We start from the raw sequence: 15,178 nt of genomic DNA, 5'->3' as shown, positions 1-15,178 counted from the left end.
ATTTCGTGCTGAAGTGTGCCTGCTTCTTTTTTTTGTCAAGAAAAAAAAAAAGCCCACGAAATACGCGAAATATGAAATAGATACGCGCTCGCCTGCCGCTACTGAAGCGCCTCCGATCAGCGTTTGAAAGATATACGGCTGCATTCGTTTATCGCAGCATCGTATAAGGCTTAATTATGTAGGATGGCTCGAGAGGTTTCGCAACCTAATTAGCGTGGTGCGATAAGCGTCAGCATCTGCTGACGCGAGAATGTTGTTCTCGGTCATGAGGCGCTCGGGATAGCTTTAACATTCGATTATCATGACACAAAGCTACAAAAGAAATTCAGCCAATGTTAAAAAGAACAGTGGGAAAAGAGCACGGAAAAAGAAAAAGGCAGTTTCTGTCTCTTGAACTCCGGAAAAGAGGCAAAACAACGCAGTTTTTTACCTATTTCGATATTTGTCGCAAGCTTTTCTATTTAAGGATATGGTGACATAATGAAGGTGCATTAAACAGACACGTTTTACACCAGTCTTGAGCGGTTTTTTTCCACTGCCAATTATAGCACGTGCTCAAATAGGTCGTCGTCTGAAGCAATGCAGTGCTTTACAACAGTTGTGCTATTGCAGCTTTGACCAACGACTTTGGAATCTCGCGGCAGGCTCTGCTTATTTTTGCCTTTATAGGGCGTCCGGTGTGGTAGTTTCGCTGCTATGCACGCTGTCTTTCACGTAGCACTACAAGAAGTCCACTGGTGTCATGCCCGGCGAGTTTGCAAGCCAGGGTACAAGTGCGTGCTGGCCAATCCTCGGTCCAGGAAAAAGCTTGTCGAGCCACGCTCAAGTCTGACTAATACTATGCGCAAGAGCACCATCGTGTTGAAACCAGATGTTCCGAAGGTGCGCAAGTGGAACGTTGCAACAGCCGTCGTTCACGGGGTCCTCGAGGATGTCGTTCACGTAGCGTTGCGTCGTTAGTGTGTTGTCAAAAAAGATGGGTCCAATGATGTTGCCATCAAAAACATTGCGCCAACATTAAACGACCACTCGTATTGATGTCGTTTTTGTGCCATCCAGTGGGTGTTCCTGTCACTCCAGTAGTGCGCGTTGTGACGATTAATTTTAGGAAATTAAGAAATTAGCCCAATCCGTCCAAAGCACGCGAGTGAGAAAGTCCGGTTCTTCTTCCCCTTTCGTGAAAATCCAATTGGCAAAGCCTGTTTTCAAAATGTCGGTCTTCAAGTTTTCAATGAAGATGTACTATCATGAGCAATATGAAAGGGAACACAGGAACGCCTGGCAAACAGCCTCGAAACAGACTCGGAGCGATACGCGGATGGCGCTGTGAAAAACAAAGGGGGAAAGGAGGGCGCTCTTCCACTAACTGTTGGCACTCCCACCACGCTGGCATTTCTACAAAGGAGCAGCTTACGTCATGGATCGAATGACTTACACCGATTCATTTTCTTTTCTTTCGTTCTTTTTTTTCTTCGCGCAACCGCTTGATAGTAATCTTAAACCAAGTTTGCCCTGCATTTCAAACCGATTCTTTATTTGAATCGACACACCCGGTTGTCAGTGGCACCTCGAACAGCGGCGGCGCTCGAACCAATGATGACAGAGGAATAGAATAAAGAAAAGTTAAAAAAGGAGAACGTTGATAAACTGTCTCTCGTGCGACTTTGTTGCGCGAAGTTCGTTCAGAAAAATTCACGTAGCACACTGCAGTGGCCACCGCAGAGCAGTCAACTCTGATTTTGTAGCCTCAAGATGCCACGAGTGCCTCTTAAACAGCGGGAAGATATAATAGAAATGTCTAAAAGAGGTTATACGCCGCGCAATATTGCTCTCGTTACAGGCCGCCCATTGAAAACGGTCAACCGAATTATCCAGGCTTACAGAGACCAAGGACGCACAAACGATGCGCCGCACCGCAGACGTACGACCCCGATCAACAATCAACGACGAAGACCTTTGCATCGTGGCTGCCGTCAGCGAAAAACCATTGCAAAGTGCAAAGGACGTTCGAGCTGCTCTTGGCTTGGACAACTTGAGCGACAGCACGGTACGATGAAGGCTTAGAGAAGCAGGACTGCGAAGTCGCATCGCCGCACAGAAACCTCTGCTTACCACAGCCAGCAAAGCAGCTCGCCTGAGGTTCGCTACTGAGCACTGCAGCTGGAGCGAGAGCGAGTGGAAGTATGTAGTTTTCTCTGATGAGTGCACGTTCTCGAGCCGCTGGGACCAACGAAAGAGAGTGTGGCGGACCGCAAACACACGCTTTAGTCCGCAGAATATCCAGGAGGTGGCCGCCAGCGGACGCGTGTCTGTGAACGTCGGGGGGGGCGATTTCCCACGAAGACCTAGGCCCACTGGTGAGAATTGATGGGAGGTTCACCAGTGCTGTGTATTGCACTCTGCTCGAGCACCAGATGATCCCCCATGTGTTGAACGGGCCACACCCGGATGGGTGTTATTTCTTCTAGCAGGACTTGTCTCCCGTTCACACATCGAAGGATGTGGCGCGCCTTTTGGAAGAGGGAGGGATAATGCAACTTCAGTGGTGCGCGAAGGGTGCTGACATGAACATTATAGAGCACGTTTGGGGCCGAATGAAAGTCAACCTTTCGAAGAGGCCGCTAGAATTGGCGAACTCCGACCAACTATGGGAAGCAATAGAACATGAGTGGAAGCGCCTTCAGCGTGATACCGCATTCATCGAAGCTCTCTACGCGTCTCTGTTCAATTCGACGGTGGCATGACGCGTTATTAGGCCACCAACGAACAAACCAAAGGATGAGCATAATCTGCGATGACGCTATTGCCTTATTTCATTTGCTTCAATATCTTTTTAATATTCGGCAAGCGCCAATAAACTTATTTCGAACTCACCCTTTAAAACAATTTTTTCCCGATTTACAAGATTTGCCATAAATCAATATCGAAGTCAGGAACAGTGCAACGTTTTGTAACGATTCGGTGCGAAAAAGTTACCAGTGACGCAATATCGAGCGGTATTCTACGCGTTCCTGTGTTCCCTTTCATATTGCTCATAATAGTACACCCGTAAGCAAAAGTATACGGACCACAGGGTAGCCGAAGAAACTGAATTTCTTCGTAATTAACGAACACAAACTGGAATTAACGAGCCCACTGAAAAGTTCACAATATCAAGTTTGGACTGCAGTCCTCAATTTCAAGTTGCATTCACAGGCAGAGGAAAAAAAACGGCTGTATCGCGCAACGCCTGGTTCGTAATACTTTTGCTCACGGGTGTACATGGCATGGGTGCATATTGCCTTTTTTTAAGACCCTCCGCACTGATATGACCTTGAGGTTCCGGCCTCCGCACTGGCGTCGCGCACACTATCGAGACGGTTAGCAGCAAAGAATGCCAAAACATCTGTTTCCGCTTCTTGAACTAGCGTCACAGTCCTGTGTCGCTTTCTCGTGAAGCTACCCGTCTCATAAAGGACTTCGTACGTTCTAAGTATTGTTGAAGGACTCCCCAATGCCACATCTGGAATAGCTTGACTGCCTTCCTCTTGTCGCCGTGCGCCGTCCCCAAGCCGGGATCATTTTAGCCTTCTGATCATTCGTGAAGGGCATGACTGTCTTCTTGAAGAGCAGGTCACTGGCGTGGTACCGTTGAGATCTCCCGTTATTGTCTACGCATGGACACGTCAAGCAAAAATGATTTACGTAATCGACAACAGCGTATGCTGGCCGTACCGATCTGCCAAAATGCCTTAGATGGACATAGGCTGCGCAAGGTTTGCTTATATTACTAAATGGAGCAAAAGGAACATGCGTTTCGGGCGCGCCTATCTACAGAACAAGATGAGTGCGCAAAATTAGACTCCCAAGTGCGCCGTAAAGGATCCCCGGCTTCTGCGCCAACATCCCCGGCGGCAAGAAACATTGTTCACCGTCTTCGCATGTACGGTGCATTTACAAGCAGTTATTTGTGCCGAACTGAACAATCTACCAATCCCTACCGTGACTATTGCGGCGATAAAGAAATGGTAGAGCATATCCTGTTATATTGTCCAGCCTATAAAATATGAAAGAGCTTTTGATCAAATCGAAATGGACAAAATTAACCGGTCGCCACTAACGCTGAGAAGCACACTAGGTCCTATGCCCTGCCCGTCTACGCAGCGGCGGGATTTAACCTTGTTGCTTTGCTTATCTTAGGATATGGGCGAGTCAGCCTGAGCTAAGATCGCCGGTCTACACGAGGGGATTTGTGGTTCAGTGCGATGCGAGCGAGAGAAGCATGGGCGTCGTACTATGCGAAAAGGGAGAGAGTGACGAGGAACGCCCCGTACTTAACGGAAGTCGGAAATTCACCAGTCGAGAACAGGCGTACAGCGCTACTGAGAACGAGTGCGCGTCTCGGATTGGCTATTCAAAAATTGTCTTGCTATCTTGAGGACTTGAGGTTTGTCATCTAAACGGATCACTGTCCTCTCAAATGGTTGCAGACGTCTTCCAAAAATCGCTTCTCCTGCGCTGGAGTCTCGCTTTACAGCAAAATTCTTTGGAGATACGCTATAAAAAGCGGACTCTCAATGGCAATGACTTGAGTCGAAGACCCGATCGAGAATAAGTCACAAGCGTTTCACGAAACTCGTGTTTTTTTTCTTCCTGACGTAGGGATTGGAAGGGTCTTTGCTTTACGCACCTGGGTTGAGCCATATGTTGTGAAGCGTTTGACAAATTTATGTATGTATTTAGTGCTGCTGAAAGTTCTACAAAACTGTCACTTTTGAGCGTGACCTTCAACAGTGTCTGCTTGAAGCTCGAACCAGGTGGACCATCGGAGAGGGTTCGGTAGGGAAGACGAAGTAATGTAAAAAACAAATAACAGAAGTTTAATGTACTATTACGGGTGCGCAGTGCGCTCCAACACATTAAATACAGAAACGTTCAGCATGCGTGCACCTTCACGCAAGGGCAGACAACATGTGACACCATGTGACGGCTCGCTAGCTTTCTTATACTCTCCACCATCCGGGCAACCTCATTCTCTCTTGCTGCCTGGTAGAAGGCCTTGTCAGGATACGTCGGGTCAGCCCACACCGAGGAAGAAAGAGGGAAACCACTTCTCGGCGTAGAGGGGGTGAACGTAGGCCACGTTGGGTCAGCCCACACGGAGCGTCATGGCAAGGAAACGACTCCTTGGCGTCGAAAAGTTGAACGTGGGACAGATGAGAGTAGGATTTGCACATTCCCCGCATAATCCCGCCGCACACGCCCGACGGACAAGTCTCTACATGTTGACGAGCGTGACCATTAGGCACGTCGTGTCTCAGGCGTTCGGCATCCGTTCCATTCATTGCTGCACAAAGTGAGCCGTTACGAAAGCTAGGAAAGCTTAGCGCAAGGACTTTGAAACAGCGAAACGGCTGATGCGATGGAGTGTTTTGATTTCAGTCACCACGAATTTTCTTCGCCTTAGCATTCGGGCTACGAGATTTAATCGCAAGCCAGCGCAGTCAATGCATCTCGTCGGGTAAAAAAACAAGCGTGAATGGCCTTGGGCTCTTTAACGAGCTACTGCGATTCTTGCCGTTCGTACATCGAGCTGTGCAGTGAATTCCTGTGCACTCTGAACGAAATATTTATCTGTCACCGGCGAATGAAATGTATGCTGGAACTCACGTGCACACAAAGAAAGAAAGAAGCAACACGGGCAAATGTGGGCTTAAGCATAACCTGGCATCGAACACGACTGTGTTCAGGCTAAACATACGATTATGCACGCATGTGCAGAGTCGTACTAAAATGTACTAGAATAAAAAAAAAATTACCGGGGACTGCCCATAGGCAGAGCAGTCTTGGACAGAATCCGAATGGTCATGCGTATGGGTGAGTTTTGCTTTGGAGAAAAGATAAAATTACCTGCCTATCCGCGTGCTCCGGTGTAAACAGGTGAACAGGTATGTGCTGGCCTTCAACGATATTCTTTGACGACAACGTGGGCAACGGGGCAACTGCGTACGTGCTGCACTTCAATGAGAAAAAGAAAAAGGATCCTTGAATATTTCCGCGGTACTCGTCGGAATCGAGCCCGCGCCGCTGGTAGACTTCGCGGCAGCGGCGCAAGATGGCACGGCGTGTGCATTGTGGAGCACGAGGGAGGAGCCCGGTATCACCCACGTTTCGGCGTCGCGAGTACGGTGCATCGCTACACTGCTTCGATGCTGATCACATTGCGGTCGACATTAATCTTCACAAGGGTTCCGCCGGAAATTTTACTGTATGCCTTCTCTTTTGCAGCCGGTGGCGCAGCCATTGGTTTCACTGTATACCATCTGCTCACGGCAAGCTCTAACAGATTGGCACTTGAAGTATGTTTTTCCTCAAAATAATTATGAGGTGGCTGATACTTCCTTGTGTAACTTCTTTTGTGCTTTTATCCTTTCTACAGTGGCATCCTGGCGCCCCGCCCCGCCAGCCTAAGGTGCGCCGTACCACTAGTCTACACACACTACACCGCACCCCTGCCCCGTGTTTCCTCGCCTATTTCCCACTCTGCCTCCAAGCTATGACCAGCATACCCCAGGTTCCTTCATTAACTGGGCTTTCCTCAGTGCAGTGTAGAAGTGACTCGTCCCGCAGGGTGACTCTGTCTCCTAGAAAGGCTGTACGCCGACATTCACGCATCCCACTTGCTTCCTTCGAACAGGAAGATAAAGAAAAACATGGTGATGATGGTTTATTGGTGTACCCTTTGAAAGGTGGCGGCGACAAATATTAATCTAGCCTGCTTGAGCTAATCAGGTACATGCTTTTCAATATAGCATTTTGTCTACGTTTCCTTTATCTTTCTTTATCTCCCTTAAAACATCTGTATCTATCTTCTACCGCTACCTGTGTTTGCAACGTACCCATGGTCGTATGAATCTCTCCCAAGCTTGTTTTTGCACCAATATTCTAAACGCCTCTTGCTTATGTCGACTGTAGTCCGGTGAATGCTTCCAGCCACTTTAGATGCCACCGGTTCTGGAAGGTGCGCATTTCCTACGGGTCTCGCTGGCTGATCACCTTTACATTCCATTAGGATTTGCTGATTTGTTTCCGGATTTTAGCTGCAGCAGATACATGCCTCACCTTGATTCGAATATTTGCTTCGATATGTTTTTGTCTTCAGCAAACCACCTCGTGCTTCGAATAGCAAGGCAACTGCGTTTTGTCTTATCATAAACATTTTTCCTTCTAATTTCTTTCTTCCCAACCACCCTTACAACCAATGCCAAACTGCCAACACCGCCAGCGTCTCCAGTGTCGTGAAGGCATTGAAAAAAAAAAAAAGGTGGGGTTGGGCAAGGGGGCTCTTAATACGTTTCTAACTAATTATAGGATGGCCTCAGTATTAAAAGACCTCGCCTCGCGAATCTCATACCGAAAAAATATTTCGAATCTTTCAAATATGAGTGTAGTTACCGCACCGGTAACCGGTTTTCTCTCTCTCTTCGTATCCGCTAGTCGGCTGTAAGATACACAGCAGTAGAGTTACTGTATATGTAGTATATGTATATGTAGTATATGTATATGTATGTATATGTAGAGTACTGTATAAGCACGGCAGGTTCAAATAGAGCATCAAGAGCTCCCCCCCCCCTCCCCCCCCCCTCCCCCCCCCCTAATGTAGTAGGGCAGCAGCACTACTACATGGTTATGGCGTTCTTGCATTGTTTCTCCCAAGCTGTGCCTTTCCATTAAAGAAATTGGTAACTGTACCTCGGTTACGATTACGGCCTAGGGGCACAAAGTAGACTAGCCTATAAATGGACGGATGAATTTGCATTTATGCCGAGCAGACGGATGCTTACCTTTCTGATGGACGCACCATCGCTGTAAGGTTATAACCACATAAGGCCACCCTGTTCCAAGACTCGAGTACGATTGATGAATTGTGCAGCAATGAGCATCGTTACGTAACTGTTCAAAACTTTCTTTTTCTGTGAACGATGATACTTCGATAGCATGGTTCTGGAATGCATGATGCACTATTTGTGTGTGTGTATTTTCGTTTGTGTACCAAATGTTAGGTTGTTCTCCTTGTAAAATCTGTCATTAAAAAAATGTATTTCGCCCCTCGTTGCTTGCTTTGTTTTCTTAGTAATACACGCAATATCGTTGCGTTGCCATATCTTGCAGGTTCCTGGTCACGTAGAAAGTTAGTGAAACAGGAAGGTTGCGCAGCGCTTAATTTCAAAGTTTTCCAGCTTGGTCGACACGCCGTGGAAGGTAAAGGAAATGTCCTTTGCGAAGGTAAAGCACCTTCCTAGAGTGGGCTGTTAAAAGCGTAGTTAACTATGACCATTCACTGTAATCGAACTCATTCCTGCTTTAATACACTATTAGAAAGTAAACTGAAATGTGGACCATGTGAGCAAACATATCTTTCGCTTTGATCTATGCATGCTGATTTTGTCTCCCACAGATTTACTAGTATACGGCGTCGCTCAGGGCTGTATGCGTGCGGGCGAACATCACGCACAGCCAAGCGCGAACGTGCAAAAAAAAAAAAAATGCTTGCGGAATCGTCGTGCCATTTACTAACACGCCACAGGAGCGAACGTCAGCTGCGAGATTAGTTTCTTCTTTTTTTCTCTCTTTCTCCAGAATTGCAAATTTGCCCGCTATATGCCGCCTTTCCAAAGCAAGCCGATACTTCATCTGACTATTTCTTGCTTGCGCGAACGTGTGACATTGCTCTTAACCTCGCCCCGCCTCCTCGGAGGGGTCCTTTTTTTTCCGTCGTTTTATTCTTCTTTTTTACCACGTAGTGGTAACGGCCACCGAGTGATTCGAGGCCTGTGCAGCGCGCCGAAGGACGTCACGCGCCGAAGATCAGCGGCGCGTGCCGGCTACAAGACGTGTGCGCGTGTGTGTACGTTGCCCGACTCTAATGGTGAAGGCTGGCGTAGACCAAGAGATAAACAAAGCAAAAAAATAAAAAGAGCCACTGTGGAGTGCCTGTTGGAAAACGTCCAAAGAACGCACGTACAATGCAGTGAACGTATGTAATGTGTGAGGTCACCTTTCTCGCATGCGCTATAAATGTCTTCGAGGCGTGACGATCTTGAAAGACGTAGCGAGGTCTTTTCCTTTAGTTGTTCTCCGAAGTCTGCGTGGGTGGGATTCGCTAGCCGTGTATACGTGTATGTCGATCTCTGCTGCCGTGGTGCGTACAGCGGCGTTTCGCTAGCGTAGGTTTATAACAACAGGGCCCTGGAGAGCACTGCTCACGTATCGGATATACGTTGCCGCGGGAGGAAGAAAAAAAAAAGTGGCGAAGCGTGACTGCACACGTGAGGATTCGGTTCAGTCGTCGAGCTCGCTTACAACCGCGCACGCACACCGTGCTGAGGCGCTCGAAGACGACTCAACAGAGCTTAAGTTTATCGAAAGACATTTGTCCTAAATCTGTACTGGCTTTCTTTAACTTGCTTTATCAAAGTAGTAAGTTGAAGCTCGCATTGCTACTCTGTTTTCTAAGTGCATGATATGTACTATAAGCTATGCGAGAGTGGAAACAATGGAGCGTTGTTAGTGTTTTTGAGCATGACAACAAAGAACAATCAAATCAGGGCGGTAAAAATTTCTCAAGGGTGACACGTATATACTTTCGGCACCTTAGGGCGTGATTACGCGGAGAGAGCTACACGATTAGTAATGGTAAGTCATGGTCAGTAATGGCAAGACTGGGTGTTTCTGCAAAGAGAACGTTAGCGAAACAATCAATATCCCTACTAGGTTGTGTCACCACGCGTTGGAAAATGGGCTTCACGCGTATAAAACAGCCGATTAGGCCAGTTTAGCACTTAGAGAATTGCTCTTCATGAAGGAGAGGCGCTAAATCGTAAAATTCCTGGAACGTTTATGCTAAATGAGAACAACAGACGCAAAACAAAAATGAGAGAAATTGAAAGTAAGGCCCCGTAACGAAATTCGAACTAAGAGCCATGTCTTTAATTTTTGTGTCGTAGAGGTTGCTTATTTTAGTGAGTGCAAACAGGAATAGCGCTAGAGACAGCCCGCGTTTTACTCTGCAGCACCACACTTAGTTCGTGTGCAAGATCCTGATGTCTCCCAGACTTACCTATATAATCAGTCTAAGCGAGTGAGTTTGCCCGTTTCGCAACATATCGTAACAGAGATTCTGACAAGACACCCTAGCTAGCGCTGAAGAGGTGCGCCGCGTTTACAAACATAAATGCATCAAGCAGCTGCGTTCTTTATAACGGGAACGCGAGAGGAAACGTGCCCGGGAAGTAGTGTTGCTTCAGCCGCTATTCACCCAGCGCACAGTGGTGGCGACTGCTTCGCCTGAGTGTCGCTTTCGGGGACGAAGATTCACTATCATTATCCTTAATCGTGATGAAAACATAGAGACATACACAGAAAGCGAAGGAAGCTAGCAAATGTCTCTTTAAAAGGCACGCAGAGCTCGCCTGCTTGAATATGAGCGAATAAGATGAAGCACTGCACAATACATCACGTAAAACACAGAGTATGAGCACTACAAAAAAGAGTTTAGACCCGTAGCTGAGAAGAATTCAGGGGCAGCTTTGCGAGCGTCGTATCGAGCTGAAGCTCGACCTTATGGATACAAGCAATCAGAGAGCGTAGCTCTAGAAATGTCAAGCTGATACCGTATGTCTCAGTTTCAGGCAACTCAAGATAGCGATAAGACGGTGCAAGAACCCCAGCAAAGCCGGCTTGCAGAACATCCAGTGCCGCACACACCGTGAAAGCTATCATATCGATGGTCTGCATGGGCTGTTTTACGCTGTGGGAGTATACACTCGTGATTTGACACGATTTAACTCACTGACGCTCTGGAAAACGAAAACACTTCTATGTTTGCTCGCATTTATTTGCGTTTTGGGGACAAACGTGAATATGCTAACAAACGTTTCGATAGAAACCTTGACAAAGTGAAAAGCACGCGAAACAGGCACGATTCACTCAATTACGCCATGGCCACTCGTGCTGAATTCACTTGGAAAAACAACACTGAAAGCGACACCACAGGAATCTCACGGCATGCAGGCAGATAATGACGTAAGATCGACGCTCAAGACGTTTACCGAATGCTTCGAGAACAGACGGCACTTCTAGAGCAATTGGTACTTCTACAGCACTTCCAAAGCAATATCTTCAGAAATGAAGACATTGCATTAAATCATCGTCAAACGAGTTATATCCGAAAATATGTTGGGGGTTGCCGTCCCATAAGATTTATTAATTCACACGGCGCTTTACCTCATTTCTTCAGTTACAAAGCTGAAGGGGACAGTCCTGGTTATTCGAGAATTTAGTTGGACCACCACACGCGCACCCACACACAGGCTTCAACTACAAGCCGGCATTTTCAGCCACCGATGCGGCTTGAATGCGTCTTCACTGGATTATGAAGGAGAAGCAACGAGGAATTGCGAATGCAGGTACCGCACTATGCACAAGCCGCCTTGCAATTTTCGCAGGAACAGGCTTTGACGGAACCCCTGTCCTGGTTGCACGCATATGCCTCGACTGACAGTGGCTTGAAGACAGCTCCCTCGGGTGTCTTGTGTTCTTTGTCCGTCTGGACGTGCTTGATACTCATGGGAGATAGGCCTCCGTCGCTGGGAGACGCGCCGAGGAAACCCAGCCACCGTTCGGCCGTGCAGTTAGCGCCCCAGCGACCGCACATAAAGTTGAAGAGTCCAATGGAGGGGATCTTGCTGCGCGAGTCCTTGCACGAGTCGAACATGCCTCGCACGAACGCGGGCGTCACGTAGTAGTTCAGCGAGGCCACGTACTTCTCCTTGTCCTCGCTCACCTCGCTCGCCAGCAGCTGTAGGAAGTCGGCCTGGCGCGGCGAGCACACCATGTGACACATGAGTGTACGGAAGTTGCGGCTGCAGGCGGCGCAGTTGTCCAGTCCGATGGCCTTGGCCGACTGGAGGTTCTCGGCGAAGTCCTCCGCCTGGTTGGCGTCGCAGCAAACGGGCTGCGACCCGTTGCCCAGCACGTCGCCGCACACGGACTCCAGGACTTCGCGCGCGGCGGCACTCTCGATGGCCTTGGGTTCGCCGTCGTAGACGCACGGCGCCCTGGTGCCGTCCGCATCGCAGGTGCCCCGCATGACGCACTTGCCGGCGCCGCTGCCATCGACCGAGAAGATCGCGCCAATGGCTGTCACGGCAAACAGGATCGCGGGCGCCCAAGGGATGACGCAGACTGGTCGCTGCGACGACGTCTTCATGATTCCGGTTCGCTGGCTGACTGACTGACTGGCTCGTCGGCTGCTGCTGCTGCTGTTAGGAGCGAGGTCCCGGCTCTCCTTCTGTTTGTTGTCTCGCCGTCGTCGACGAAGTCTCTGCGACGGAGCAGAGGGAAAAAGAAATAAATGAAAACGCTGTCTTAACACGGCGCGTACACGTCGCGCTCGGCTGGCCCCCCTTCGCGTCTCAGCTGCGACGTTCCTCGTTTGCTTCGGCAATCAACCCGTCACACCAGTTGCCGCCGCGGCCACCACCGCTTTCGTTCGGAGCTATGGGGACAAAGCTGCAACCACCGGCGTTGCTTTCGGCGGAAAAGAACGTCCGTGGACGCTCGCCTTCCACTGATTGCCGTCTGGGGAGGAAAGAAAATGCGCCACTTTGGCGCTCACCTCGAAACGAACACCGCTTGTGGCGTGGGGTGCGCGTGCGGGGCGGAAGCGTACCAGGCGGCCGGTGTGCGCGCGTACTGAACGCGAATGCCGGCGACGGCGGACGACCTGTCTCGGATGACTACAGCGCGCTCGCCGCCTTTGCTCGAAACCTGAGTGGCGGACTCAATTTTCGCGCGAGGCCACGCGTCTTATATGGCTATGGCGCGGTCGGAGACAATGAAAACCCTCTCTCGCTTACTACAATCGCCTCCACCCTGTTTTGTTAGTCTTCTTTTCTGTTCTCCTGCTTTCGCGTGACTTCGTTTAGAGGTTCGAAGTTTATTGTATTCGCGAAAGTGATTCTGTCTATACGAAAGAAAAGAAAAGTGCTACCGCTTTTCCCACGTTTCACGGGTGCACGAACAGTCGATTTCGAAAGAAAATAAGAGTGCATCGTGGCCCGGTGAGGCCTGTTCTGATGTGTTCACCTGCCTCAATTGCACCCTCGGTGACATGAATACCGGGGCGTCTAGATTAAGCACTTTTCCTTTCTTTGGGTTCACAGGGTGCGTGAGCCGGTGCACAAAAGGATTCGTTGACCCGCTTGGCGACTGAGCAAACCTGAGTAAACAGGAAGCTCCGTTTCGGGTTGCCGCTGGATGGCTGGCTCTGGCGGTATACACGGTACGCAGGGTCGCGGGTGCGGCACATTTACGTTTGTGCTTTTACCTTCTGGCTTCAACGTAAGCACATCTGCTACGGAAGTTCTGGCATGCTTTAAGTACACTTAGCACTTCAAGAAAATGTTACACAGATAAATTCAGCGGACACTTTGCTAATGCACTGATTGTAAACGGAGACAAATCACTGAAATAGTTTAGAGTCGCTAAATATTTCGCAGCCAGGCTTGGAATCAAAATGAGGCTCTGTTGAATATATCTTAATGCGAAATATTTGTCTCAGTAGCCCAGAAACACACAGACGAACGATACGAAACGTAGAGCAGATATTCATCGCAAAAGCCTTTTTTCGGTGCTCCCCGAAGCTTTTTAGTTAGCTACGATGAGATGATTCGGTTCAAAGAGTCAGATTTCAGAATGACATTCTGAGATTTAGTTAACGGGCTCCAACGGCATGATGTTGCCATTAGCAAGCTGTTTACGGACATCGTTAGAGTTGTCCGTAAACACTTCTTTTGTTAAGTGAGAAGACACCAGCAACATTCCCCCGGGCTGATAACAAATACCGCGTGTCGTTGAAACAGGTACCGCGCTAAATAGCGAAGCTGGGGACAAAAATCTGATCGAGTGACCTGTTGACTGTTTCGAAAACGTCAAACTAAAAACGTGCAGAACGAAATGGAGGATAGCGCGTTGCTTCAAAATCTAGTGACGTCAGCGCTCACGGTGAGCAAGGGCGATCATCTGATAGAAATAATAACATTGAAGGAGTTATGAACTCATGAATATGAGCTGCAACTAGTGGCAAAGGTCAGAAACAGCTTTCTCAAGCATTTTTTATTGTTTTTAATTTTTCAGATCGGCTTAGCGAATATTATATATTTTTAGAGCGTCCAATCTCCGGTTATCGGACTCCAGTTGAAGCCATTCGGTAGTAACCGTGGTCTGAAAGCGATTTCTACTACCCGTGATACATACCAACGCAAGAATCGCATGAAGCAAGACAAAGAAAACAATATATGATGAATTGTGGACAAAATGTGTTTCTAAGGCGTCCAAAGGAACAATGTTGATATGCGCTTTCATACAGCTGATAAAAAAGTTGCGATGGCGTCTAAACAAGTGTTTGTAGAATGTTCGTAATATGTTGAGAGGAAGTTGATAAGGACCCTTCCTAAACAGAGTTCCACAAAGACTTTCGGTTAAGCCCTCGAGAACAGCACAAATGAAGTTACGATTGCCTATAAATAGATTAAGACCTCCAGCTGGCACGAGCGTTGCTATACCGCTACAATTGCCTATAGATAGATACAACTACAAAGATACAAAACTTCCGCTTGCACCAGTTTTGCTGTATAATTACAATGTTCCACTAGCGAATTTCACTGCTAAGTACCAGAAGAAAACTGGATACATGAAATCGACGCATGTGGCACTTTCCTTACATCCTAACGCAACAAGAATATGCGCCTATAGTATACATGAGGGGACAAAATACTTCTATTTCCTTGGTAAATTTGACTGTCGAAAATGCATGACGCGAAGTTTTCTGGGGTTATAAACACATTGATGGCCACAGAGCGGATAAAAGGATCAGCATTCATAGGGTGTTACTAGGGCTTCTAAAGAAGAATGTTTCGTTGCATAGAAAGTTGATAGGAAGGTGACAGGAAATACACGAATGTGTTATAATTTAAAGCCAACGGTCCATTACTAAAAGAATGTTACTAGAGAATTGTTAGGAAGTATAGATGCTATTGACAGGATTTCAATCGACTGTTTGTAGGTTCTAGTATTAATAGCGAAATACATTCGATTCAGTGTTACTAGAAAATTTCGTAAGAGAAGTATAAGAAGC

General features: G+C 47.9%; 1 protein-coding gene across 1 annotated transcript; it reads right to left on the bottom strand.

The window, feature by feature from the left end:
* Positions 1-10,855: 10,855 nt before the first annotated feature.
* On the bottom strand, positions 10,856-12,829 carry LOC126540354 (NPC intracellular cholesterol transporter 1-like). The gene is made up of 2 exons (XM_050187151.3): positions 12,659-12,829; positions 10,856-12,364 (listed from the first exon to the last, which is right to left on the bottom strand). The coding sequence occupies exon 2, from the start codon at positions 12,248-12,250 to the stop codon at positions 11,456-11,458; it is 795 nt and encodes a 264-aa protein (XP_050043108.1). The 5' UTR covers positions 12,251-12,364; positions 12,659-12,829; the 3' UTR covers positions 10,856-11,455.
* Between the last annotated feature and the right edge of the window lie 2,349 nt (positions 12,830-15,178).

This window comes from Dermacentor andersoni, chromosome 2, assembly GCF_023375885.2.
Source record: "Dermacentor andersoni chromosome 2, qqDerAnde1_hic_scaffold, whole genome shotgun sequence".
Lineage (NCBI taxonomy): Eukaryota > Metazoa > Arthropoda > Arachnida > Ixodida > Ixodidae > Dermacentor > Dermacentor andersoni.
This window is presented reverse-complemented; position numbering and strand designations above follow the sequence as displayed.

Bases quoted from the DNA above. Each gene is read 5' to 3' on its own strand.
- LOC126540354 (XM_050187151.3), bottom strand. From the start codon at position 12,250: ATGAAGACGTCGTCGCAGCGACCAGTCTGCGTCATCCCTTGGGCGCCC.